At 45.2% G+C, this 25,666-nt stretch overlaps 1 protein-coding gene across 5 annotated transcripts in view; it reads left to right on the top strand.

The window, feature by feature from the left end:
• The window catches only part of SEC24C (SEC24 homolog C, COPII component), a 42,674-nt gene extending 17,565 nt beyond the window's left edge, over positions 1–25,109 (top strand). For all 5 annotated transcript variants that reach the window (XM_028729031.2, XM_028729030.2, XM_077930664.1 and 2 more), the window contains 17 exons: positions 1,493–1,604; positions 2,573–2,700; positions 4,323–4,461; positions 10,697–10,812; positions 11,508–11,632; positions 11,960–12,151; positions 13,023–13,116; positions 14,495–14,611; positions 16,530–16,700; positions 17,681–17,777; positions 17,953–18,098; positions 18,314–18,452; positions 20,253–20,371; positions 21,292–21,471; positions 23,165–23,356; positions 24,403–24,492; positions 24,830–25,109. In XM_028729031.2, the coding sequence (XP_028584864.2) occupies positions 1,493–1,604; positions 2,573–2,700; positions 4,323–4,461; positions 10,697–10,812; positions 11,508–11,632; positions 11,960–12,151; positions 13,023–13,116; positions 14,495–14,611; positions 16,530–16,700; positions 17,681–17,777; positions 17,953–18,098; positions 18,314–18,452; positions 20,253–20,371; positions 21,292–21,471; positions 23,165–23,356; positions 24,403–24,492; positions 24,830–24,970 (2,298 nt within the window). In that variant the 3' untranslated portion in view covers positions 24,971–25,109. The remainder of the gene's footprint in view (positions 1–1,492; positions 1,605–2,572; positions 2,701–4,322; positions 4,462–10,696; positions 10,813–11,507; positions 11,633–11,959; positions 12,152–13,022; positions 13,117–14,494; positions 14,612–16,529; positions 16,701–17,680; positions 17,778–17,952; positions 18,099–18,313; positions 18,453–20,252; positions 20,372–21,291; positions 21,472–23,164; positions 23,357–24,402; positions 24,493–24,829) is intronic.
• Positions 25,110–25,666: the final 557 nt, after the last annotated feature.

Here is a 25,666-nt window from a genome sequence, read left to right as displayed (position 1 = left end):
TTGGTTCACAACACTTGAATCTCCTCAGTGGTGTTATCAACTTCAGTTAGTTTGTAGTATCTTCCCAGCATGGTCACTCACCTTTTGTACGCAGCCTCTTCATTGGTGTGTTTCAGATCCAAGTGTAAGGGGTATTTATTAGTGCTCTTGTCATAGGAGGCATACTAGCAAAGGAATAAAGACATGAAGGGAAAGGGAGGGTTGAATGTCCTCATTCGCAAGGTGAAGTAGATTTCCATGCTAGTACTTAAAAGCCATACAGGGGTGGATTGCCAGAGAACATCATCTTTTCTATTACTTTTTTGGGAGGAACAAGTACATATTTGTAACAAAGCTGTCAACTTTTCCCTTTTCTTGCGAGGAATCCTATTCGGAATAAGGGGATTTCCCTTTAAAAAAGGGAAACGTTGACAGCTATGATTTGTAATCCAATAGGTGGAAAGTAGTTTCAAATAATATTACATTACCATTTAACTTGCCTTATTGTTTTATGTTGAAGGGCTGAAAGCAGGATTATCCAGATTTTAAAAACTTGTGGCCACTCCTTGGGTTACAGACCAGCAACTACTGTGGTTAACCAACTATTGCTTAATGGCACGATTGTTCTTAGATTCGAACTGAACTCAGGGTAGTATGAATGGTAACCTGAGATTGCAATCTGGGCAAAGGTGAGGACAAGTGCCTGATAAGTGGACTTGAAAGGGCTTTGCAGAAGTGCCATTTTTGGAGAAGCAGCTTGCCAAAGACTGTGGTGGCTTGACAGATGTGGGAATTCCTTTCCAGACATTGGGATTAGTACGTCCAGATTGCCCAGAATGGCCATAGTAAGATGAGAAGTGGGAGGGAAGAATTAGTGTGGCTGGGTGTAAATTAGCACCCAACTTAGCCTTCTTCCTGATGTGAAGCTTTTAGGTGGATTTTGTCTTGTTTTGAGAATCAATTCATTATATCACTCGCACCTACATTCAGAAGTGGCACAGCCCATACGCAAGTTATCTCGGTGAAAACTAAAACTTAACTCTCACGAGTTCTTAAATTTGCCACTGTATTGGTTTTGTCTTGTTGCTTATCATCTTAACTTGAATCACCTTTTGAAAACAAGCATACTGGGACATGGCAAACTACAGGGCTGCCAAAATGCTGCCAAAATTCTTGGACGATAAATTCTCAGACCCTGCTGCGTAGGCAGTTTGCAACAAAAGTTGCTGATGAGCAATGAGCAGGAACTTCCTTGGGCCCAGGATTTTTAGATTAGTGGACTTAATATCTGGAAATGTAGAGTTTAACATGCTAATTGTATTATCTTCAAATTGACTATTCCCTTATCCCCAAAATCCTCAGCAAAAGCAAAATGATAGACTCCTAAACCATACGTAGTTGTTATTTAGTGATCGATTGCAAATCTTTGGCTACCACTAAACTTGAAAGTTGCATTATCACCAGTTTTTGCACAGCGTACACTGTACCACTAACTTTCTACTTACCATTTTAGATCCAGGTAATTGAAGATGACAGGAATAATCGTGGGTCAGAGCCATTCATCACTGGAGTCCGTGGGCAAGTCCCACCCCTTGTCACTACCAATTTTTTGGTCAAAGATCAAGGTAAAATGTTCACCTAGCCAAAGATTTTCTATAGGTCTAGCCATGATAGTCTTTTGCAGTAAAGACAACAAAGTCTCTCATGAGCTACAGTTAAAGATAAGTAGCAGTCATTGCCGGAAAAAAGAAGGAAAACAACATGGCCTTTTGTCATAGAGACTGTGATCACATAGATTCAAGTGATACTTGAAGGTGCTCATACCGTTTGTGTTCAGAACAACTAACTCAACCTGAACATGAACACAGTAAACAGGTTTTTTTTAAAGAAAATGTGTCAGAGCTGTAAAGAGACAACAGACCCCTGATGCAGGAACTATGCATAAAGCTAAGTAGGCTTGGATTTTATCAGTACCAGGATGGGAGACTGCCTGGGAACCTGGTGTGTGTTCCATTAGGAAATAAAAGGTGATTAATATATTAAGCTTAAAAAATAAGACTAAGCTAGAGGTTTCTGAGAACCACAGAATTAAAAACAGCATGTTGGAGTGGGGGCTTGACTTGCAAGGAAAGTTTTAATTTCTGAAGTTGCATAATACCTTTTGGTGTTAGTCGCACATGGGTGCTTTTCTAAAATTGATTAGCTTATTATGACATGAGATTTCATTGAAATAATCAATTTCATAGGGTTAAGTCCTAATCATAGATTAATCTGAGTATTTCTTTTACTCTTTCATATAACTAGATATATCAGTGCTAGTCACTACCATCCTGGCTGTGAACCCTAATGTCCATACACACAGGAGTCCCTTCTTCCACTTGAAATTGCCTACATGCCAGTATATTCTTCAGAGGTCCTTCTCCAGGTTCCCCTGTGTCCCAAGGTTAGGTGGATGGTGACTCGCAATATGTGACTGTTAGTCCCCCTTGAGTGTAAAAACTGAAGAGTTGGGATACAAGTCACTGAAATAAAGTGATTTGTTTGGTGTTGATGTACGGATAGAGTTTTGATTTTCTTCTTCTCTGTTTTTCAGGTAATGCCAGTCCCCGCTACATAAGATGTACATCCTATAATATCCCATGCACCTCAGATATGGCCAAGCAGTCACAAGTTCCTCTTGCTGCAGTCATAAAGCCGTTGGCTGTACTTCCTGCAGAAGAGGTGAGACTGATATCCCTGACCCTTCAGATAAAATAGCAAATTTGTCGGTAGCACCTGTTTGTTTTGTCACCACTCATACTTTTAGCACTGCTAGTTAATGAATCTGTCAAAATAAAAGTGCTCAAGTAGATGTTCAAAATTACTTGCCGTGCAGTTTTATGTGCTTGTGTTTATTACCTAAGCACTAGCAATCTTTAGTTCAAACATTTGTATCATGCTCCACAAGGTTCCAATGTGTTGCCCATCCTCTTTAACATCTAGATCGGAGTGGGGAAGCTTTTCAGCCCAGTGGGCCAGATCCTTAGCATCCAAGCTTGAAGCCACTGAGCCTTGGCACTGATCTCATGCACCCTTTTTGGCAGGGATTGGCTCCACTCCTAAGTAAAGAGCTCCAAGTAAAACCAATCCCAGCAGGGTTTGGATTTGGTGCAAAATTTAAATGGCACGGAATGTAAGTCCTGCTCTTCAAGGAACAATTGGGAATGCATTTTAAGGCTCCTGGTGGAGTCACTGAAGCTGTGTCCCCACACCTAACACCATATTTACTGCCCACTGTCTCCAAGTCATAGGGGAATGCTGCAGATTTTGTTACTGAAGTCCAGTGCTTTATTTTATCCCATAGGAGTGAATGAAAAACCGAACAAGACTGTTCGCTGCATTCCCTGCCTTAGGTCGCATTAGAGCATGACAGCACAATGAAACCCATTTTTTTCGACAACCTGTTTCAGCCATTCAAACCCTTTAAGCAAAAAAAAAACCTATCTGTAGAGAAATGAAAGCTGGACAGATGTTTCACTTTCAAAAAGAGGTATTAATCTAATTCAGGCTGATAAACTGGTTTTTAGAAGCCGATGCTTATTGAGGGAGGGGGAAAGTTTTGCAGCGGCCGCCCGAAAGCCTTTTGATAGCTTCATGCAGAGCCTAGCTATGCCATACTTTTTTTAAAATTGGCAGGTGTTGCTTCCAGTGTCCAGGGACTTGTCTGGCAGCTGTGTCCCCCACCTGTTAGGGGAAATAAGACACTGAATCAGTTAATGTTCAGAAGTATCCAGGAGAAGGGGTGTTAAAGTGAGACTAGCAAAACCCAACTTTCAGAATGGTTGAAATGTTGCACCTGTCCTTTAGAGATGTTTGCTCCTTAGTGCAAGGAGGCATTTGGAGGCCTTGAAAAGGGGTACTTGCTGCCTTAAGGACTTCATTTATAGCCTCTGCAGTGGCAGCACACTACATATTTTTATAAACACAAGTATGGATTCTGGTTCTCTAATATGAATAAAAATGGGTCCGTATTTCTTACCTCTTAAGAGTAAGATGCTCTTAATCAAACATAAGTTGTTTCAAGCAAGGAGCTTGTAAGCTTTTAGCTAAAAATTATACTGAAGAATGGGTTTTCTTTTCTTGGGACGGAGAGCATGATAAGAAAAGATAAGGGATTTGCTGCTTGGTATAGTCTTACACAGCTGATCTTATATTACAGGACAGATGTAGGAAACGGCAAGTTGCTTTGCTGACATGAATGCTAGAGCAAAGTGGCAGAAGGCATGCTCCCAGATATCACCTGTTGAGGAAAAGGGAAGCTACTTTAAATAGCACCAATGTCTTCCCCCCCCTTTTTTTTTCAGGCTCCTCCGTATTTGGTAGACCATGGAGAATCAGGCCCTATCCGATGCAATAGGTGTAAAGCCTACATGTGCCCTTTTATGCAATTCATTGAAGGTGGAAGAAGATTTCAATGCTGCTTCTGCAGTTGTGTCACTGAGGGTAAGAGTTTTTGATTAAGAAGCAGTTCTAGAGGGTGGGGAGGGAGATGGTTCTATTTCGGCCGGAAAAAAGTGCAAAGACGGTTATCTAATGGTATAACAAATCCCTAGTTTAATGGTAATAGTAAAATTCTGGGCAAATCAATTAAAATGCTCTAGCTGAAGAGGCATGCCACTAGACTCTTGAGCAATTTTTCTTGCTTTAAATATTCCTAAACTTTGGAGGAAGTCTGTGCATCAAACCTGTGTATATGTACAGCATTCTTCAGTTTTAGTATACCTGCAGACCTGATTAGGTAACACTGGTTGTAGCAGACTGTTCTTTCCATGCTGTGCCTATACTAAGACTTGGTTTGTGAGTATACACATAAAAAGTGTAAGAATCAGGGAATGTCAGCTTCATGAGAATCCCTGTGTAATTGGCTGACTGCAATATTCATTTACATGGAACTGCTCCATTATTTAAAGTGGTCCGGGTAAATGACAAAAATAGGAAATGTCATGCATGAAATTGGTCCATAGATGGCCAAATCGCAATAAACTGGACCCAGGAGGCCTTTGATAGTTGCGGTTTCTTTCTTACTGGTGGTGTTTTCCCAAGTGTCTATCAAAATCTTCCTGGTTTGGTACCTGGAGTGCCCTTCCTTACCATGGTAAACATCATGGTTACTGTCAGGGAACTGCCATCGGAAGGACAGGAGGTGCAAAGGCTCCCTCAGGTTGAAAGAGACGGAGCAGCTGAAGAGGGAACCAGTAGGGGGCGAGCAGGAACTTCCAGGGAAAGTGAGTCGGAGGGGTGGCTCAGAGACGTTTCCAGCGAAAACAGTGGAGAGGTCTCAGGACCTCCTATAGGGACACCCACGCCTCGCCGGAAACTGTCACGCAGAGAGTCCAGAAGACGTGTTTCCGTGAAAGAGCTTTTATGTTGGAAACGTTTCCGAAAGCAACCACTTTCGGATTCTACTAGCGATTGACGCAGCCATGCCGGAGGGGCTCCGTCACAGGCAGAGGTTTGAAAACCTGATCAAACTCTGAGGGACTTGCATTTTACGCACAAGCAGCTCATCATCCCACCACAGCAATCCGAAAGTCACTGAAAGCCAGCTTGTGCAAGCAGCGGCATCATGAGCGACCCAGCCGGAACCGGAGGAGCAGGAGCAGCTGGAGGAGGTCCAAGCCTGGAAGAAAGGTACAGGGCGTTGGAGATCCAGCTGGCCATGCAAACGGCGAGGCTTGAGGAGAGGAGGGCTCAGGATGCAGAAAAGGGAAAGGAGAAAACCACCTCGATAGCCAGAAAGGTGCCAGGATTGGTGCAGAAATTCGGGGGAGATCCCAGAAACTATCATGCCTTTAGAACTGAGATGCAATACGCTCTCAACCTGCAGTATGATGACTTCCCCGACGAGGAATCGCGAGTGGCTTTTGTAATTGGCCATCTCGAAGGGGGGGCGAAGGATTGGGTTCGACCCCTGATGGCAGTGAATAATGAGATACTAAAGGACACGAGGAAGTTTTTTCGTGCCATGGACCTGATGTTTTCCAGTGACATTGAGCAGGGGGTGGTACGAAGGCAGTTAATGGCTTGCAAACAGGGGAGCCGATCTGTTCGTGAGTACTGGACTGAGTTTACTATGCTGATTCATAAATTGGGGTGGGACCTATCGGCGGAACCCATCCAAATGCTTTTTGAAGAGGGGCTTTCTTCGGCCGTTAAAGATGAACTTTCCCGGGGGCCAAGGGCGGAGTCTATGGACCAGCTGACCAAATCCGCGCTGGCCATAGGAGCGCGCCAGGAAGCGAGAGCTTTGGAAAGGCGGGAAGGGAAAGGAGAACGTTGGAGGGAACTGCGCATTCCGGACATTCCAGAGCCACCTTTCCCGCCGGCAGAGCCGATGGAAGTTGGAACAGCGCGGGCGCGCGCAGTTTCAAATCCCAGTGAAGGGCGGAAGAAGGAGGGAAAGAGCGCCAAGAAATGTTATCTCTGCCAACAGCCAGGGCACTTTGCCAGAGTCTGCCCACAAAGAAAGGAATGGCAAGGGATGGCAGGAGCTGTGGGGGAAAGGGAGGAGGAAAACAAGGAGCAAGTAAAAGCCAACGCCTGGCTGCCACCGTCGGGGCACAGCAGCCAGGCCAAAGAGCAGTGAAAGTGCCCACGCCAGAACCACCCAGACCTGCTTTAGTGATAGAAGTGTCACTAGAGCTGCCAAATGGACACCCCCTACAGGTCAAGGCGCTTTTGGATTCAGGCAGCTCCTGTAATTTTATGAGTAAGGAGTTTGCAGCTGAGCACCAGATACAGACCATCCCTTTAAGTAATCCCTTGCAGGTGACCACGATTGATGGCAGAGAGCTGTTGGGAGGAGAAGTTAGCCAACAGACTGTCCCGATGATAATGAGGGTGGCAAGGCACACCGAACGGATAGCGTTTAATGTGGCCACCTTGGGAGGAGCTCCCATCATCTTGGGGATGAGCTGGCTGGCGCTACACGATCCGCTAGTGGGCTGGCATCAGAGGGTGGTCTCCTTTGGGTCAGCGCATTGCCTAGAACACTGCAAGCAGGGGAAGGTTCAGGGCGGAGACAAAGTCACCCTAGCCGGGATGGAAGTAATGGGCAGAGGGAAGGTGCCCCCGCAATACGCAGATCTGAGCAACGTATTCAGCGAAAGGGAAGCAGACAAACTGCCGCCGCATAGACCCTTTGACTGTCAAATCAACCTACTCCCTGGGGCCCAACTCCCAGTGGGCAAGCTGTACGCCATGTCCGACAGGGAGATGCAGGAGCTGAGGGAGTTCATTGACAAAAACCTGAAGCGAGGTTTCATCAGAGAGTCCCGAGCGGTGGGGGGCAGCCCAGTGTTTTTTGTGGACAAAAAAAACACAGATAAGCCGAGACTTGTGTGTGACTTCAGGGCCTTGAATGCAGTGTCGGAACCCCTGGCTTTCCCTATGCCCCGAATTGATGACATTTTGACCAGGGTAAGGAAGGGAAAGATTTTTACAAAGCTGGACCTGCGGGGGGCGTACAATCTGATACGCATAAGGAAGGGAGATGAATGGAAGACCACCATGTTCACCCCTTTGGGAGCCTTTGAATACCTCGTTATGCCCTTCGGTCTACAAGGAGGCTCCGCGTGCTTTCAAGCGTTTATTAACCACGTTCTGGGGCCTTTGCTCTACAAGAACTGTGTGGCCTTTTTAGACGACGTGTTGGTGTATTCGGAGGATGAGGAGCAGCATGTGAGGGACGTTCGAGAAGTGTTGGGCAGGCTGCAAGCCAACCAGCTGTGGGTGAAACTGGAGAAGTGCCAGTTTCATACCAAGGAGGTGGAATTCCTGGGGTACCGCTTGTCAGACAAGGGATTGGCCATGGATCCAGGCAAGGTCCAAGCGGTACTGGAATGGAAGACACCGAAGACCAAGAAGGATGTGCAAAGATTCTTGGGGTTTGGGAACTTTTATCGGAAGTTCATCAAGAACTTTGCCCACTTGACGGCGCCCATCACCGACTGCCTCAGCAGCAAGAAGAAATTTGTTTGGACGGCGGAGGCGGAGCGAGCATTTGAAGAACTGAAAAGGGCTTTCGCCTCGGAAGAACAACTTCTGCATGTGGATTTACGAAAACCCATGAGAGTGGAAACCGATGCGTCCGACCGGGCGGTAGGGGCGGTACTTCTTCAACCGGGGAGGAGTATGTCAGAGTGGAGACCGTGTGCCTTCTTCTCGCGGAAGCTGAATAAATCCGAGAGGAACTACACGGTGTATGACAGGGAACTACTTGCCATTCACGAAGCGTTCCGGAGGTGGAGACATTTATTAATTGGGGCACAACAAAAGGTGCAAGTGTGCACCGACCACAAGAATTTAGAGTATTGGAGAACAGCTCGAGTGCTCAACCAACGACAAGTGAGATGGGCACAGGAATTCTCTAAATTCAACTTTGAAATTTGTTATGTGCCAGGTCCAGAAAACGTCAGGGCGGACGCTCTCTCACGCAAACCAGAGTATTGGGAGGGGGAGGGGGCGATTGAAGAGAGACATGTCATCCCTGAGGACCGCTGGGTGTGTGGGGCGGCGCTGGTGGGGCAACGAGAACTGGTAGAGGAAACGGAAAATGATGAATATGCCCAGGATAAGCTCAGAGGACTCAGGGGGGAGGGCGAGAGCCCCGAAGGTTTTGAGGAAAGAAATGGGGCATTGTATTACAAAGGGGCACTGTATATACCCGAAGGTGAATTGAGGGGGAGAGTACTCAAGCAGTTGCACGATAGCCCCACGGCGGGACATTTTGGGCAACACAAGACCATGTGGTTGGTTACCAGGGAATTCTGGTGGCCCAAGGTGAGGGAAGATGTAAGGGAGTATGTAAGAGGGTGTGACCAATGTCAGCGAGCCAAAGGGGAAAGACGGGCGCCGGCAGGGTTATTAGAACCATTACCCACACCAGAACGGCCTTGGGAAGCGGTATCAATAGATTTTATGACGGATCTGCCGAAGTCCAAGGGGAAAACAGCCATCATGGTAGTAGTAGACCTGTTAACAAAGATGTGCCACTTTGTAGCATGCTCACATGCAGTCACAGCGGAAGAAACAGCGAAGTTGTTTGTAGAACACATCTTTAGGTTGCACGGGGCTCCCTTGAGGGTGATCTCGGACCGCGGCAAACAATTTACTTCCAGGTTCTGGAGGAAGCTCATGAGCTTGCTGCACGTGGAAGTCAATTTTTCAACGGCCCGGCACCCTGAAACCAACGGGCAGGCGGAAAGAGCAAATGGCATTCTTCAACAATATCTGAGGTGTTATGTCAATGACAGAGAGAACGATTGGGTCGAAAAGTTGGCGCTGGCAGAATTTGCCTACAATAATGCGGAGAATGTGTCCACAGGGATGAGCCCCTTTTTGGCTAATTACGGGTGTCACCCCAGGGCATTTCCAGGGGAGGGAGGGGAGAGATGGAGCGTTCCAGCGGCTGAACATTTTGTAGAAGAGATGGAAGCGATCCATCATCAGCTCCAGCTCAACTTAGAAAGGGCCAAGGCACAATATAAGAAGCAGGCAGACAAGAACAGAAGGGAAGGTGAAACCATAAGGGTGGGGGATCAAGTGTGGCTGTCAACCCAAGGGTTGCCGTTCAAAGGGGGTTGTAAGAAATTGAGGCCCAGAAGATTGGGACCCTTTGAGGTCATTCAGCAGGTCAACCCGGTGGCTTTCAAACTCCGGTTACCCAACCACATGAAATTGCACCCAGTGTTCCACAGGTCGTTACTGTCACCATACAGGGGGGGACGTGAAGGGGAGCACGTCAGGGGACCAGCCTTGGAAGAGAGGGAACGCAGCAACCATGTAGCGGAAATCCTCGATTCCAGGTGGAAGGGAAATCAGGTAGAGTATTTGGTGGCGTGGGAAGGGGAACCGGAGTCAGAAAACACCTGGGTGACTGCAGGGGAGGTCAATGACGAGGTTTTAACAGAAACGTTCCACCAAAGATTCCCTAGGAAACCACAGCCGGTAGAAAGGTTTAGGAGGGAGTACTTCGGCACCACCGACGAGGAACAGGAAATGGAAGGATTCACGGAGTCGGAGTTGGAAGAGGGAATAGACTCCGAAGACGAGGAGTATCGAGAGACGAGGGACAGTAGCAGGTGGAGGGAAGTGTTCGAAACTTCGGACGATGAGGAAGGTTCTTTCAGGGGTTTTACTTCCTCCCAGCCCGGAGGGGAGGAGACGGGAGGGGGTGAAGGGGGCCCTGGAGGGGAGGTGGATGTCAGGGAACTGCCATCGGAAGGACAGGAGGTGCAAAGGCTCCCTCAGGTTGAAAGAGACGGAGCAGCTGAAGAGGGAACCAGTAGGGGGCGAGCAGGAACTTCCAGGGAAAGTGAGTCGGAGGGGTGGCTCAGAGACGTTTCCAGCGAAAACAGTGGAGAGGTCTCAGGACCTCCTATAGGGACACCCACGCCTCGCCGGAAACTGTCACGCAGAGAGTCCAGAAGACGTGTTTCCGTGAAAGAGCTTTTATGTTGGAAACGTTTCCGAAAGCAACCACTTTCGGATTCTACTAGCGATTGACGCAGCCATGCCGGAGGGGCTCCGTCACAGGCAGAGGTTTGAAAACCTGATCAAACTCTGAGGGACTTGCATTTTACGCACAAGCAGCTCATCATCCCACCACAGTTACCCATCTAGGAAATTGCATGTATTTGAGCTTCTCTCTTTTCTTCTCCCCTTCCCCTTTCTTTAGTGCCATCTCAGTACTTCCAGCACTTGGATCACACGGGCAGGCGGGTGGACTACTATGACAGACCTGAGTTATCATTGGGGTCCTATGAGTTCTTGGCAACTGTTGACTACTGCAAGGTACGATGACTTGTAAGCACAGTGTTGGGTTAAGTAAATGTCACTTTTGCCCCATTGCTCAAGGTAGGAACAATAGACTTTTATGGGTTTGTTCTTGAAGTCCTTAATTCTTGAACTCCCTTGATTCCAAGGGAGAAAAAGTATTTTCTTGATAACATAATGCAAACCAGCACTGCACCAGGTTACCACTGTCAGATTTTTGAAACTAGAAGGCAAAGTACACAAAGTAGTTGTCTGCTTACCTAAGAGCTGGACTCTAGGCTCTTAAACTCTTTACATGCATTTAATAAGCTTAGGAAATCCTGTCCAGGGCGTGAGCTGAGGAATGCTCACATATGCTTTTCTTTTACTGGTGCATTGGTCATTCTCTTCCTTTGAGTTCTCAAGGGAAGAGGGTTTAAATCTGTAGAGAGCGACTTTGCTCTCTGAATGTGTAATATGCATTTGGGAATTCTCACTCAGGACATACATCCTACCAGGTTCTTTATAATTACCCACTTCGTTCTAGTGCGGTGATGCTAAGGATCATGATGTGACACCCCACCCCCCATCACTGGCATAAGAAGCATAGTTATCAAGGCAACAGTGGAAAATGGAAGTTGCAGATAGAACTCTATACAGTTTTTGTGTTCAGTGTGTGAAATACATGTTAATAACAAATGCTTAGTGGTGGTGTTTTCTTCTTCTCTTGTCAGAATAACAAGTATCCCAACCCCCCTGCTTATATTTTCATGATTGATGTATCATACAATGCAGTAAGAAGTGGCTTGGTAAGGCTGATCTGTGAAGAGTTGAAGACGCTCCTGGACTACCTGCCCAGGTAACCATGCAAGCTTCCCAAGACATTCTCATTGTGTGGAACCATTACTGCGTTGCCCATTTATTTATTTAGAAAATGTTTAGTGATTTGCCTCTCAATAAAATACTAACAATGTGGGAGCATTTGGCAATTGTATGGTTTGTTTTATTTATTTGTATATTTTCTTTATCTGCTAGGAATTTTCAGTTGAATGCTGCTTGTAGAATCTGGAGCAGAATCATATGGTGCCACTATTATTTGAGCTTACACTGCTTTGCTTTGCATGTGTGTTTTCATGGCGTATTTAATTTATTCTCCCCCTTTTTTTCCTTTTTGGGGGAAAAACAGAGAAGGAAACATGGAAGAATCAGCCATCCGTGTGGGCTTTGTCACCTACAACAAAGTTCTGCACTTCTATAATGTGAAGAGCTCTCTGGGGCAGCCACAAATGATGGTTGTGTCGGATGTAGCAGATATGTTTGTCCCTCTGCTCGATGGTTTCTTGGTGAATGTTAATGAATCCCGCACAGTTTTCACTAGGTAAGTAGGAGCTGGTACAGATCAATCAATGGTTTGTATGTCCTGTTACATACAGTGGCTGTCGTGGAACACATATTTCTAAGGTTCTTTTGCCCGTACATAAGCTTAAATAAAAATTATGTATTCAGTACTGAAACCCATAAAAATAATTGTGGTTTTTGAGGATGGGGTAGAGAAAGGGAGCATCTCTTGTGGTGGGCTGGTTTACCCTCTGTTGTGAGAGCTTGCACTGCGTTCCTTTATAGATATAGAAAAAGTACAGTGGATGTTGGTGGCACCTAGGTGGGGCTCCTGGGTGGAGTCCAGGAGGTCACAAAGGCAGAGCCTTGGCAGTGACTCCCTGTGAGGTCCTCCTCCTCTGCCTTGCAAATAAATAGTGAACATCTAAGCAGGTTGCTGTGTTTGCTTCACCAAAAGTGACCTCTCCAGAGCACAAGCCTGAGTAGTGTGTTTGGAAGTCCTGGGCTGCCAGACAACAATATGTGCTTGGCATCTTGGTTCGGAATGGGTCCCTGCTGTCACACTTGCTCTCTGGAATTCCCTCTGCTCTCAGCCTTGGTGTTTTGTTGTGTGACAGGGCCTTGGCTTTGAGGAGGGGGTTCAGAATCTTGGCAGGGCTTTGTCCCACTTTGCCCGTAAAAGGAGCCTCCCCTGAAAAAAGGTCAGGCAATTGGAAAAAGAAGGCGAGTACATGACCCAAAACCTGCTGTTCCATATGCAGGGAAAGGAAGCAAGCACCTTTTCCCAGAAGCTGTTAAAATGGCCAAACAAACATGCCATATCTTTAATCTGCAAAGTATCAGTTTCCACTGACTGGAATTGACCTAGTGAATTTTACATGTCTCTTGACTTGCACTTCCTTGATTTGCAGCTTGCTGGATCAGATACCAGAAATGTTTGCTGATACAAGAGAAACAGAAACTGTGTTTGCCCCAGTAATTCAGGCTGGCATGGAGGCTCTGAAGGTTTGTTCAGCACTCTAAACTGACTTCTAACATCTCTTCATTTTGTATTGTAGTATTGGAACCTCTTTCCCAGCACCTCGTAAAGTTGCTGAAGCGTTGAGAGGAGGTCATAAATGTATGAAGCATTTATGGAAATGTAACTAATTTACAATTAAAAGTGGCCTTTTAACTACAGCTTGCCTTGCAACTTATAGGATAGTCTAACTGGTAAAAACGGGGAAAAGGCAAAGAGGTATTCTGTTCCATGAGCACTGAGGATCTTGCAAAGTGGAGACGGAGTTGGGTTTCAGGAATGCGTTGAAAGCAAGAATTTGATCTATCACTGCACACTTACCATACATTTCTAGTGAACTGTTTTAAAAATTGTTCATTACCAGCGGTAGCAAACACAGTCATGAGACTTCTCAGTAAGCTTTTGTGGATTGTATGTCTCCAAAGATAAGAACGATTTTTCCATGCTTTTGAGCCTGACATAGAAGTATCACAGCACTGTACATCTTCATGGCCTTTTGGTCCCAATGTCTACATCCCCCATACCCATTTTGCAAGCACATACAAAAATCTGCCAACACTTCATGCATCACAGTGAGCTCTAGTCCACAAAAACCTACAACACAATAAATCTGTTTGTATTTGAGCTTCCACAGGGTTCTTGGTGGGTGCTTTTCTTTTTCAAGGAGTTAAATGATCTGAGAGCGCATTTATAGGAACTGTAGATGGGCAGTCAGAAACCTGGTGCTATGTTTTCCCTTTTGAAAGCTGCTTCTTGCAGTCTCGGACTTCAGAGCTGTTTGAATGGTATGCTGAAGTTTTGGCAAACCTACTAAGTTAATCTGACAAACGTACAAGCCGTATATGTGTAGCTGGTTGTTAAAGCTGAGGGCTGCCAAGTGTGCCGCACCCCCCCCCCCCCCGCACCCATTCATACGGCCACTATCTCCTTCCAAATTTTGTAATTGAAAAACTTTGGTCTTCTGCTTTCAGGGGTAGCAGTCAGGCTTCTGGGCAGATATGGTGGGCTTCAGTTATGGGCTTGTGGGTACTAGCATTTGCTCTAGTTTCTTTGTTCCCTTGCCAAACGTCTGGGGCTCCAAGATGAAATCATAGTAATCTTTATGTGAATACATATTGCAGCATATTGAGAGTAAGGAGACTGCACAGAGCACTATCTTGGATGACAGGCCATGTCAAGTATTTTAGGCCTTAGTTCCACTTGTAGGGGAACCAAATTGCTTTTTATAGCAGACAGCACTCAGTATCTTAAAACAACGTATGTTTGGAGAACATGGTTGCTGAAGGCAGACCCAGGGTCGCTGAACCCGGAGTCCCTCGGTTATATTTGTGTCTTACTTAATGGCTTTTGTATGCTTACTTGCAGGCAGCAGAGTGTGCTGGCAAGCTCTTTATATTTCATACATCACTGCCTATTGCGGAGGCCCCAGGGAAGCTGAAGAACAGAGATGACAAGAAACTGATAAACACTGATAAAGAAAAGGTAGCGGGACTTGTGTTCTGTGGGCTGCATTTGGCTTTTCTTCACCAGTGGGTTCATTTAAGGAAAAATATTTCCTTGTTAACTCCTCTGCCTGCTTTTCTTCCTTTATACTTTCCCGTTTACAGAATGCCCATTTCACACAAGCACACCGTGCCTTATTTTCTCTCCTGGAAATCAGCTGAAATTCTCAGCAATGTGGCCATTTTCAACATTTGAGGGACATACCGGTTCAGAAAGCTGTATAGATCTCTTCATTAGTTGTAACCCCCCTGCTGTAACTTGCAGCAAAAAAAATGAAATGATTGTTTTTAAATGTGGTGATTCCCAAGAGAGGCAGTAGTTAGTATGAAAGCATGTGTTGTCACTTTTTTTTCAGCGGTCAGACAAGAAAAAAAAAGAATCCTATAGCAGAATTCTTAGAACCAAATTTAACATTTAACTATGAATATTCACTCTGCCTCTTGAGGTACTCTGAATAGCACTTGGGAAGAGAGTTGTTGAGAGAGCCTTCCTTTTTTTAAACAGGAAGATGTGCACACAGACCTGCTAGTTCCCATTCTGAGCAGAGGAGCTGAGCTTGCAAGTTCAGAACAAAGCTATTTGCAAAGTGTTTTGTTTTATTCTAAAATGGTTTCTGTAGCTTGTTTCTTAAAGGACATGCCAGGCAGGATTATTTTTTTAAAAAAGCTCTTTCCAGTAGTTCCCCACCTAAACTTTCCTCTTTTCCTCTTTTCTACCCTTGTAGCATCCTAGAAACGACAGTAATTTGTCATACAACAAAGAATAACCTGCAGTTATTAGAACAGGGGTCCCCAAACTAAGGCCTGTGGGCCGGATAAGGCCCAAGGGACTCATTTATCTGGCCCGCAGCAACCCCCACGGCTGCCGCCCGCTCTTACCGGTGCTGTGCTGCGTGGCTGCCCACTTCCGGGTCGGAGGAGCACTGGAAATAGGTTGTGCGCATGTGCAAGTGTTATTTCCTGTGCACATCCGGATTGGAGGAGGCCTGTGCACATGCTATTTCCAGTGCTCCTCCAACCCGGAAGTGGGAGGGAAATAGCATGTGCGAACGCATATGGGTGCGCACTCCCCCGCCCTCCAGCCCGCCGCGTGATAGGCGCTGGAGACACTGGCCTGAGGCGCAGTAAATTTGTGCTGACCCCTGTATTAGAATATAGCAGTACAGTGGTATCTCGGTTTTTTAATGTCTCCATTGACAAACATTTTGGTTTTTGAATGCTGTAAACCCGGATGTAAAGGTTTCGGTTTTCAAACGCGCCTCGGAAGTCGAACATGCCACACGACTTCCGTGTTGAGGCTTCCATTTTCAGTTTTCAGTTTTCAAATGTTTTGGAACTTGAATGGTCTTCCGGAACGGATTACATTCGAAAACCGAGGTATCACTGTAGTGTAAGCCTTGGAAAACCTGAGATGCTGGATCAAAAAACTCTGTAGAGGACCTTACTTCCTTTTGCAGGTTACTTGAGTTACTTGTTTATCTAGTTCTGATTTTAGTGATATTTTGTGCTCTTAAATTGTGGGTGGTAGGTTTTTTTTAGGTTTCAAAATTGTGATTTATTATATTTGCTAAGTTGTAAATCACTTTGTAAATCTTTAGCTTAAAGCATGCTGTAAAAATATTTTACATTAAGAAACTTTGCTGAAAATTGATTGAAAATTCATCAAGGGTCTTGCAAAGCTGGCCTTGTGTGGAGTGTTCCAACATTGTCATCACTGAAGGTAGAACGTTTTAATGTCCCAGATGTACTGCAAGACATCACGTATTGTGCCCTGTGGTTGGTTTTGTCACATGATCAGGAGTAGAGAGCAGACCGTAAACCTGCTGCATCAGAAATTGTCAATTATTAATCTTATTTCTTGTCTCTCTGCTCCTCTTTTCCCCCCTTTGCCTCCCTAGACTCTCTTTCAGCCTCAGACAAACTTCTATAACAACTTAGCCAAGGAATGTGTAGCACAAGGCTGCTGTGTGGATCTCTTCCTTTTCCCAAATCAGTATTTGGATGTGGCTACCTTGGGGGTTGTTCCTCATCAAACAGGTGGCTCCCTTTATAAGTACACATTTTTCCAGGTATGATCTACCTTTGATTTGATGCCTGCAACATATAAATGATTTAAGTAGACAGTAGTTGCCCTGCTTATCTCAGAGGAGAGTAGATAAAAAGCTGGATTAACTTTTTCATTGGACCAGTTTGGGTTTTTTAGGAGTCTGCAAGTCTTTTCCAGTTACATGAAGAGCAGTTCTCTTGTTGTTACTTACTAGCAACGCTGCCCTGCTTCATGATTTCTCTGAAACCTGTTGGCTCAGTAGTCCAATTTGTCTTATCATTTGTACAAGATGAAATGTAGAATGGACATTTTGTCACGGATAGATGAAAAACGTACAGAAAGAGCAATGGTTTCTTGCAGTGATTCTCTTTCAGAAGAGTGTCTTGGCTTTCAGGTGAATTCCTCAAATCAGCATACACTAAAGATGGGTTTGATTTCCATCTTAATAGTACAAAATAAAGCATAGCTTACCGAATGACGGCCCAGAATTTTTAGTTTGTTTGAAACAAGCAGCCTTCACGTTGTGCCAAAATGCCATAAAGATGGCACCACGTGAGCCTCTCTGGAAGGCTTCTCCCATGACTCTCTCTCTGTAGTAGCCACCCACCTTGTCTCATTTTTGAGGGAGGGCAGCAACGGGCACAAAACAGCACCTCTTAAGAGAAGCTTCAGGTTTAGGTATATATGCATGGCAGTAGACCATTTTTCATGTAACCTGGTCCCAAGGTCCTAAGGGCTTTTAAAGTTAAAACCAGCACTTTAAATTGAGCCCAGAAATGAACTGGGGAGCCAGTGGATCATTGTATAGCTTACAGATAATGGGTTTCTTTAAAACTGGAGGTGTGCTTGTATATTTTGTGTGTTAATTTAATGGGATAGGGTTTGTTCCTGGAGAGAGTCTAGCAAGATGATCCTAGGACTGAAGGATAGTAGCACTTTTAATATCCCTGGGGCACCTCTGTACTTCTTGTGTGACACCTACTGTCTGTCTGTCTACGCTAGGTGGAAACGGATCAGGAACGCTTCTTGAACGATTTGCGCAGAGATGTTCAGAAAGAAGTGGGCTTCGATGCTGTGATGAGGGTCCGCACAAGCACTGGTACGTACTTATGAAGATGCTGTCTGGATTTTAGGAGTGTGCAGGGGTCTAGCGCTCGAACCTGCGAAAGTTAGGATGCCCTATACTGCCAGTATCAATCCCTTTTGCCCAGTGGTAGCTTTCTGGAATGATGGGCTCTAAAGGATTTCTTACCACATATTCTCTTGCCTCCCAGGTATTCGCGCAACAGATTTCTTTGGAGCTTTTTACATGAGCAACACCACAGATGTGGAATTAGCCGGCCTAGACTGTGAGAAAACAATCACCGTGGAGTTCAAACATGATGATAAGCTTAGTGAAGAAAGTGGAGCACTTCTTCAGGTGATGCATGCGAGATGGGCGATAATGGGTCGTTCCTTCGAAATGTGTTTTCCCTCCCTTATTCCAATTCTTGTTTAGCCCCAAAATATTCAGTGCTGTTTAGGCCTTCAGCCGTTTAAGCACGGCAGTTGTGTCAGATTTGTTGGAAGCCCACGTAGTGGTACCGAACTTTCTTTCGCATGCTAACGCTTCTGCTTGTAATCTCTCTCATGTAGTGCGCTATATTGTATACAAGCTGTGCAGGACAGAGGCGACTGCGTATTCACAACCTCTCCTTGAACTGCTGCACTCAACTGGCTGATCTTTATAGGAACTGTGAGACGGACACACTTATCAACTTCTTGGCCAAATTTGGTAAGGGGTTGACCTGTAACAGTTTACTGGAGAAGACAACTATTCACAAGAAGCTTTGGGAGGGAACATTCTTCTTGTACTGTGAATATAGTTTAATGTAAATGGGTGTGTGCTTCCTTCCAAGCGAATGCAGTTAAAGACAAAGTCTAAATATTCTTCTTCAGATACACTGGAAAAAGCAAGGAATCCAATATTTCTATTAAGACCAGATATGAAAACTATGGACAGGCCTGGTCTTAATAGAAATATTGGATTCCTGTCTTATTACATATGCTAATCATCTGCATACTATCTCTTGCTTTTTCCTGTAGGACTAATTGCGATCGTTGATAGTCGTCAGCAGGTTTACCGTACTCATTGAGTCAATCACCCATCTCCTACTACCCTCCTGAGAAAAACCCCACCCCACTCTCTAACTATATATAAGGGTCTGCTAACTTCTGTTTCAGTGTATCTGAAGAAGTGTGCATGCACACTAAAGCTTATACCAAGAACAAACCTAGTTGGTCTCTAAGGTGCTACTGGACAATTTTTTTATGTAGTGAAAGAAAGTTTGCACAGTGGGTGGTAGATCTACATATAAGAGCATCCTAACCAGGACTTGGCAATAGACTAACCTGCTTTGACGAAGCCCGTTCTCACAGTGTCTTAAGACCATGGCTAATGATAGAAAAAAACCTTGCTTATGTTTTCTCCCAGCTATTTCAGCCTATGACAAATTTATCCCCTCGGTTTGCCAGCATGCGTGTGATTTAGCACTACGTTACATCATTGTGTGGCCTGAAACCATGGACTCTCCTTTAAGAGAGGCTGCCAAAATAAACGCATGGAATGTATCGGCCATAATTTTTATTGCAAGCCAGAGGGCTTAATGAAGTAAAGCATAATTATCAGATATCAAGTAAAAAAGCCTGATCCGAGAAACGCAAAATGCATGGCTCTCGCTGTCATCCATATCTTTCATATTTGGACAGGGAGAAACATCCTTTGCAGGAAGACCTTCATCTTTTAAAATGTCATCATATCTATAAAGTTAATTTTCCTGTTTAAGAATGCTCCATTTAGAATGTGCAGGTTGGCCTCATTACTATATATGTTATTATAAACAGATTCTGGGGTATAGAACTTAATATACATGTGCCCAGAAGTAGGCTTCTGAATTCCAGTTGCTGGAAAGCACAAGAGGAGAAAATGTTCTTGTACTTGGGTCCTGTTTGTGGGCTTCCCATAGAACAAGATGCTTGACCACTGGTCTGATCCAGCAGGCCCTTCTTTATGTTCTCAGGAGAGGCTAATTTTTTTTATCTGTAAGCCACCTTAAGTCCTGTCAGGTGGGGTGTAAATAAATAAAATAATAATAGAACTGCTAAGCAATAAGTGCTTAAATCTCTGATGTCCATGGTGAAAGTGTGTTTAGTAACAATTGATCTCTCTTTATCAAGACAAAGCAATTAAAATTACTCTCCCCCCCCCCCCATTTCTCTAACACGAGGGTCTATAGTGGGGAAGCATGTAATTCGCATGCAGTAGATCCCAGGTCCAGTCCCTGACACCCCCAGTTAAAAGCTCTCTTGATAGCAGAGCTGGGAAGGGGTCTGTCTTAGGCTTTGGGGAGACACTTCCAGCCAGTGGACAGCACTTAACTAGGTGGAGCCATGGACTGACTCAGTCCAAAGCAGCCTCATATTACCACAGCAGAGCAAGATACCTTGTTGGTGGTTTTCCAGGCGACTTATTTAAATCTTTTTTACATCAGCTTGCATAAGACTTTCTAAGCAAGATGTTGTTCTTTTCCTAAAGCATATCGTGGAGTTCTGAACAATCCAGTCAAGACAGTGAGAGATACGCTGATCAATCAGTGTGCGCAGATACTGGCATGCTACCGGAAAAACTGTGCTAGCCCTTCTTCTGCCGGACAGGTAACTTCTTGGTTGTGGGGTACTAATCCTGAATTGGGAGGCTGGGAGAGCAGCCAGAAGTGGTCTGTCTAATAATGATGCTAATATGGAAAGGAACCTTCTGGCTCGCTCCTTAGAACTGCCTTCCAGATAGCTGCTTTGTGAAATAGGGTAGTGGCTCCAGCCTTCCTGAATTTCATGAACTTTATGAAACCGAGAAATGAACCTGTTATTGTCTTGCAATAACATTAGTCTTACTATAGGACAGTGATAGTGAAGATACTTCACCATAGTATTGCAGGTGAAAAGAACCTGAAAGGCCATGTAAGCCCCAACACAGGGACAAATCCATTCACTAGCTCCGATCAACATATGCAATCCAGACCATAATATGCCTTAAGCTGCAAGTGGTTGTAGAAGCAGTTGCTTTTACGGCAGTTTACTTCAAAGGCCCCTGTCTATAAGCAAGGCATGTGCTGCAGAATATGCAGTATGTACTAAACAGTGTTCAAGGAAGTTGTTTTCAGGTCTCTTCTGATATTTACGATAGGTTGCAGTTTTAGTCTGAAATACAGCAGTAGAAATTAAAGAATCTCCTGAAGTAGTTACCCTGATCTTTGTTAAAGACTGACGGTTTTGTTTCTTTTACATCAGTGGTGTCCAAACTTTTTTCAAAGAGGGCCAAATTTGATGAAGTGAAGGGCCATAAGGGCCAACCATATTAGTTGAGGGTTTTTTTAGGATTGAAGTTGTTGAGGATCCTTTTTTTTAGGATTTTACCCCAGGATTAAACTGGACATACCTGTTTTGCATCTAGGCCAATGTTAGCAATGATTCTCTTCAATTTTTACAAAGTTAAAATGCTTGTAAGTTCTCTTTCTCTCTGCCACCCCTTTCCCTAACGAGTGATTTTCTCTAATTTCGTCTCTTACCACTTTCAGCTGATTCTTCCTGAATGCATGAAGCTGCTCCCTGTGTATCTGAACTGTGTTTTGAAAAGTGATGTGCTTCAGCCTGGGGCAGAAGTCACCACTGATGACCGATCCTACATCCGCCAGCTAATCACCTCCATGGATGTGGCAGATACAAATGTTTTCTTTTACCCCAGACTCCTGCCACTGGTAAGCATTTCTGCACATAGAAAACTTGTAATTGCATAAACATACAACTCATGGAATAAGGGGGAATTAAGATGTTTGGGTGAGGCTGCTTTGTCTAAATTGAGAGTACTTGTAACTTTAAAAATTGTAACATTTCTTGTGTCGGAGCTCTGACACATACAGTTGTGTTTATGTCAAGACATGCTGCCTGCAATATAAGGAAATAAAAAGCATTGTTCTCCCTGGTACTGCAAGAGTATCAGGAGACTCCATGCACAGTGCTACCCTTGAGCTCAGCCTGTTAGTAGTCTTGGGAAATTGGGCACAAATGTCTGAACAAGGAGCCGTGATTCCTGTGCGATACCACACAATATCCCTCTGCCACACTTTCCAGCTGTAAACCTGGAACTGCCGCGGGATGTAAGGAAGGCAGTGCAAGTCCACTGATAAGGGGAAGGTCAGCATCCTGGAGACCACAACTTTTGGTTGTGTACCAACACCAGCCAAGAATTGTTGAGCCCTGTTTGCATCCCCTTGATACAGGGAAATTGGGTCGTATTCTCAACCAGGTCTGCCAATGTAAAGGTTACTAACATCTTAGGGCAGGTGTCTGAAGGGGCAGCACCTCTTCCCCATATCATTTTGGCCAGGTTTGAAGTTAGCTGGGAAGGCTGTTCTGGCAGTGCCATTGTTGCATGAGATTAGGAGATCCGTGGCTCACCAGAGAACTACTCAGCAATAGCACCCCAGCTGTGGAATATTCTTTCCCACCCATTGAGGCGTTCCCAAAGTAAAGGAAGGATTGAACTCTGATTAATAAGAATACACACAGAGACTTGAACCAGCAAGACTCTAGGAAGGGTGCGTATAATAATCTCTCTCTGTCCACCCCCTGGCCCAGGTCGTTGTATTCACAAAAGAACTTTTTACAGAGTGTTCATAAGAATTTCCCCAGCCACTCTAGATTTCCCCAGCCACTCTAGGGATTTCCCTAGGCACTGCTGGTCTCCTCCTACCCCTAGGGAGGAAATGGCATAGGCTGGGTGTCCTGAGCTCTGCAACTGCTTAGCGTAATTCAAATCAGGCCCCTTTTCCTCCTGTGAGAACTTTTGATTCAACCGGTGGGTAAGGTTGGTTTGATTCCCTTGTTCCCAGTGTAGATCTTTATTTCCTCCTCATTCTGTTGTAGATGCGTGTGGTTCACCTCTTCCACGACGCTTTCTGAGTGGGCCATTATGCGCATGGGAGCTCGTTGTGCACTGAGTTACATTGCCATTCTAACTGATATATTTTGTGAAGTGTGGTCAGTTTTGTTGTTACTGTGTTTGAAATGGTTGTGACTTGCCCCCAAGGTCCCATGTAATGGGGTGGGATATAAACCTAATACATGAAGCAAATCGGCTTGGTCCAGTCACGGACAGCAGCTGTCCAAGATTTCAGACAGAAGTCTTTTCTAGCCCAACTTGGAGAGGTTGGGGGTTGAATCTGTGCCCATTTGCTTGCAAAGCATGTACTGTACTGCCGAATTACAACCCTCCTCCTGAACATGTCTTTTTAAACAAAAGATGGGATTCTGAGAGTTTTGCAACGATTGCCACGTTCTGTCCCCGTCTGTGTGATTCAGTGGGCATTTGCAAAACCGTTGATCCTGTATAGTATTGTTGTGAACTTGCAAATGTCCTGCAGCGCAGTGACTCTAGTTCTATATCTACAGAGCAAGCTAGATCCCAACAGTGACTCCTTACCACCAGCAATCAGAAACTCTGAAGAGCGGCTTTCCAAGGGTGACATATATCTGCTAGAAAATGGGCTGAACATCTTTTTGTGGGTAGGAGCAAATGTTCAGCAAGGGCTGATCCAGAACCTCTTTGGAGTGGCATCCTTTGGCCAAATCAGCAGCAATATGGTAAGTGGGATCATGCTGGGCAACAAGAAGATTTCTCCTCATTCTTAGGGTGCTGCCTAACTTTCTGCTTGCAGGATTTCCCCCAAAAGATCTGGCAAGATTCTGACTAGTGGGACCAGCCCTGTGTAAGGGTCCCAACTCTCTGATTTGTCTTCTGACTCCTTAACACAGTAGATGGAACAGATCAGTTACTTACAATTCCACACCTAAACCATTGCTCCATGTAGCTCAGTATTGTTGACACTGACCAGCTGTAGTTCTCCAGGATTCAGGCGGGGGGCATTGCCAGCCCTACCTTGAGATGCCAGGGGTTGAATTTGGGAGCTTCTACGTGTAGTGCAGAAAGGGGACGCGGGTGGCGCTGTGGGTAAAAGCCTCAGCGCCTAGGGCTTGCCGATCGAAAGGTCGGCGGTTCGAATCCCCGCGGCGGGGTGCGCTCCCGTAGTTCGGTCCCAGCGCCTGCTAACCTAGCAGTTCGAAAGCACTCCTGGGTGCAAGTAGATAAATAGGGACCGCTTACTAGCGGGAAGGTAAACGGCGTTTCCGTGTGCGGCTCTGGCTCGCCAGAGCAGCGATGTCACGCTGGCCACGTGACCCGGAAGTGTCTCCGGACAGCGCTGGCCCCCGGCCTCTTGAGTGAGATGGGCGCACAACCCTAGAGTCTGTCAAGACTGGCCCGTACGGGCAGGGGTACCTTTACCTTTACCTTTATGTGTAGTGCAGATGCTTTGCCACTGAGCTGTGGCACTTCCCAAATCATGGGTAAGAGTGAGCAGCGCTGTGAAAAGAGTTTCAGCAAGGTTGGGTAGCTCTTCTACATGTGGGTCAGGGTGGTTTTTGTGATGCATTCATCATTTTGTGTGTGTATGTGCTGAACTGGGAATGTTCCTCCTTGCTAGTTTTGAGGAGATCCAAGTTAGCTGTTGAGTACCTCTATTGATTATGACATATTTGTGACTAGTAAATAACTCGGCTGGCCCATGTGCGAATGGATGTTTTGAAGTGGTTCTTGATCATCTGTGAGATGTTTTAACTCTGTGTTGCAGTGCGTGCTGCCAGTTTTGGACAATCCCTTTTCGAAGAGAGTACGGTCTGTCATTGATATGTTCCAGTCTCAAAGATCACGCTATATGAAGGTAATTGATGCTTGCTTGTGATTGGGGTTTTTTTAATCGTTGCCTTCTGTAATCTCTGTGCATCAAATAATGTATATGAAACTTATGTTTGAATAATCGGGGGAGGGGGTAAATAACACAATACCGTAGTATTTGCAGTTTCTAGAACCTCACAGTGGGTTCTAACAGTGTTTTCCCTATGCAGATTAGAACGGGGCTTCATTATATCGTGTCGGAAACTTATTTGCTTGTACAAACCATAGCTAACCAATGCTAGAACTTCCAAGGTTCCATCAATACTTTGCACCAAAGGCACCACTCTCTAACACCTTACTAACGTTTTCCTTTTGCTTTGTAGCTCATGGTTGTCAAGCAGGAAGACAAACTGGATTTGCTGTTCAAACACTTTTTGGTGGAAGATAAGAGCATGAATGGGGGCGCTTCATATGTGGACTTCCTCTGTCACATGCACAAGGAGATCCGCCAGCTGCTGAGCTAGAGCTGGAGACGCGCTGGATTCCAGCACTGACACTTCTATGTTCACTAACCGCCTGATGAATGGGCCCAGCTCCTTCGAGAAGGACAATACAGAAAGCTGTACAATTCCATAATTTTTAATACACTGTGCATAAACAGTTTCAGCATCTCCCAGAACCCTTTGAAGAAGTGAGGCATGGACAGACGAAACATCAGCTATAGGGGTGGGTGTGGGAATGTTCTTTGATTCCAGGCCTTGGACCTGTGCCCTCTTCTTGTGCTTGGCAGGTATCTGTACCTCCTGCCCCCCAGTTCTGTTCTAACAAATGTTATTTGAGTTTCACTATACAAGATTAAGCATCAGGTGAAAAGGTGATTGCTCTTCAGAACCACACAGTGGGTGTTAAGTTTGTGCATGTGATACACTGGATGAAAAGGAGCCAGGTTTTTTTTGGGGGGGGGGTGGGCGGGCTTGGGGGGGAGTGGAAGGTGGCAGGCCCTGTTCAACCAAAGAGTAGGAGATTGATAAAGCAGCCAAGCTGTGTGTTTTTACACCTTCACTTATAAGTGGAGAGAGTAATATACTGTAAGCAAGTTATACAGTGGCATCTTCTAGGAAACACCTGAGCTGTTAGGGAAAATAGCAGGGTTGGCATGCCTTCACTGTAGTTGCTTTGCTGTGTGGATATGCCTTGGAATAAGTGAGTGATAATGAGCA

Source organism: Podarcis muralis, chromosome 6 (assembly GCF_964188315.1).
Source record: "Podarcis muralis chromosome 6, rPodMur119.hap1.1, whole genome shotgun sequence".
Taxonomy (NCBI): Eukaryota; Metazoa; Chordata; class Lepidosauria; order Squamata; family Lacertidae; genus Podarcis; species Podarcis muralis.
The sequence above is the reverse complement of the archived record's forward strand: the minus strand, read 5'-3'. Positions and strand labels throughout refer to the sequence as shown.